The 1,738-nt window shown below is 44.1% G+C and overlaps 1 protein-coding gene across 1 annotated transcript in view; it reads right to left on the reverse strand.

Annotated features, from left to right (window-relative positions):
- LOC115199672 (cell wall protein RTB1-like) overlaps positions 1-258 on the reverse strand; it is a 1,309-nt gene extending 1,051 nt beyond the window's left edge. The window contains exons 1-2 of the mRNA XM_029761977.1: positions 216-258; positions 1-74 (exon numbers count right to left, since the gene is read on the reverse strand). The exon at positions 1-74 is cut by the window's left edge and continues 1,051 nt beyond it. Of these exons, the coding sequence (XP_029617837.1) occupies positions 1-74; positions 216-258 (117 nt within the window). The remainder of the gene's footprint in view (positions 75-215) is intronic.
- Positions 259-1,738: the final 1,480 nt, after the last annotated feature.

Genomic DNA, 1,738 nt, shown 5'->3' on the forward strand with positions numbered 1-1,738 from the left:
GCAGACCAGGAGGACACAGAACTGAAATAGATTATTGAGGACTTGCCATTTGTGGCTTTCCCTTCCTTTCCCCACTTGTGAATTATTAAGAAGTCTTAGACTGTGAAGTGCCTACAGCGACTCTTCTCCCACAAGACGCTTTTAAGGCTAATCTGCTTCTTAGTTCTTTAACATTCACACATTCCCATGTTTTCACAAGTCGATGCTTCTCTCACCTCGCTTGAGGGTCTCCTCTTGAACGGTTTGGAAAGTCTTCATGTAAAGACCCACGTTATATAGGAACTTGGAAGTATCGCTTTGTTTAGTTCAATATCCATTTATTGCGTCCCTTAATAAAGGCCCAGCAGCCGAATGATCAGGGCTGGCTAATATTTTATACAAAAAAATTCAATAAGTGCAGCCTATCCTAGTACTGTTCCCATGGTTCCCCACAGGTTTAGTTTAAATCGGTGTGTGTGAGAAGTTAATGCTGTGGTTTCCTGCTCAGTTGTAACATAATGCCCTGAAAATTGTGACCTCTTAATCCCTCTCAGGGTCAACGCAGAACTCTCCTGCTGCTTGCTGAGGATTTACTAATGCTAATAATTTATTAACCTGAAGAGAAGTATGTGGGCGAGGAAAGAAAAGATAGAGGTTGGGAGTTCTGACATTTTCCACCTCCCTCGGGGCTACATGGTTGCTCAGGTGTTTTAGAATCAGGTTTGTGGCTCTCCAACATCCAGACAAGACTCTTAGACTTTAATCTAGGAAAGAGGATACAGAATGGTTGTCCCCTAAATAACAACAACAGAGCAGAGTTTGAGCTCCGCACCGATTGACTTGGGATGAAAGAAGTGCAGCAGCTGTCTTTTTCCATTAGACTATGTTCACCGAAATTCACAAATGACGTTATGCTGTAGAGACCTCTGATTATTCACTGTTAAAGGTTTATACACATTTTCCATGACTTTTAAACACATTTTCATGACTATTACTTTAGCCTACATGAAAAAGTAAGCTTTATTGACACTGGAAGGCTGCTATGTCTGATCCCATGTAGACCTGGCATTTCCTGCCGTTGTTCCCTTGATCAACTCACTTAACCCCCCCATAAAGTAGAACTGTTGTCAACATGATGAGTATGCAAACCTGAAACACCCAAGTCTGCTTATCAAGGTCCTGTTGAGCAGCTGATGTTTAGGCTACAGTGTGATTAGACCAGGGCTGATGTTTAGACCAGGGCTGATGTTTAGACCAGGGCTGATGTTTAGGCTACAGTGTGATTAGACCAGGGCTGATGTTTAGGCTACAGTGTGATTAGACCAGGGCTGATGTTTAGGCTACAGTGTGGTTAGACCAGGGCTGATGTTTAGGTTACAGTGTGATTAGACCAGGGCTGATGTTTAGGCTACAGTGTGATTAGACCAGGGCTGATGTTTAGACCAGGGCTGATGTTTAGGCTACAGTGTGGTTAGACCAGGGCTGATGTTTAGGCTACAGTGTGATTAGACCAGGGCTGATGTTTAGACCAGGGCTGATGTTTAGGCTACAGTGTGTTTAGACCAGGGCTGATGTTTAGGCTGCAGTGTGATTAGACCAGGGCTGATGTTTAGGCTACAGTGTGATTAGACCAGGGCTGATGTTTAGGCTACAGTGTGGTTAGACCAGGGCTGATGGTTAGACCAGGGCTGATGTTTAGACTACAGTGTGTTTAGACCAGGGCTGATGTTTAGGCTACAGTGTGGTTAGACCAGGGCTG

The sequence above is a fragment of the Salmo trutta genome, chromosome 9 (genome assembly GCF_901001165.1).
Source record: "Salmo trutta chromosome 9, fSalTru1.1, whole genome shotgun sequence".
Classification (NCBI taxonomy): Eukaryota; Metazoa; Chordata; class Actinopteri; order Salmoniformes; family Salmonidae; genus Salmo; species Salmo trutta.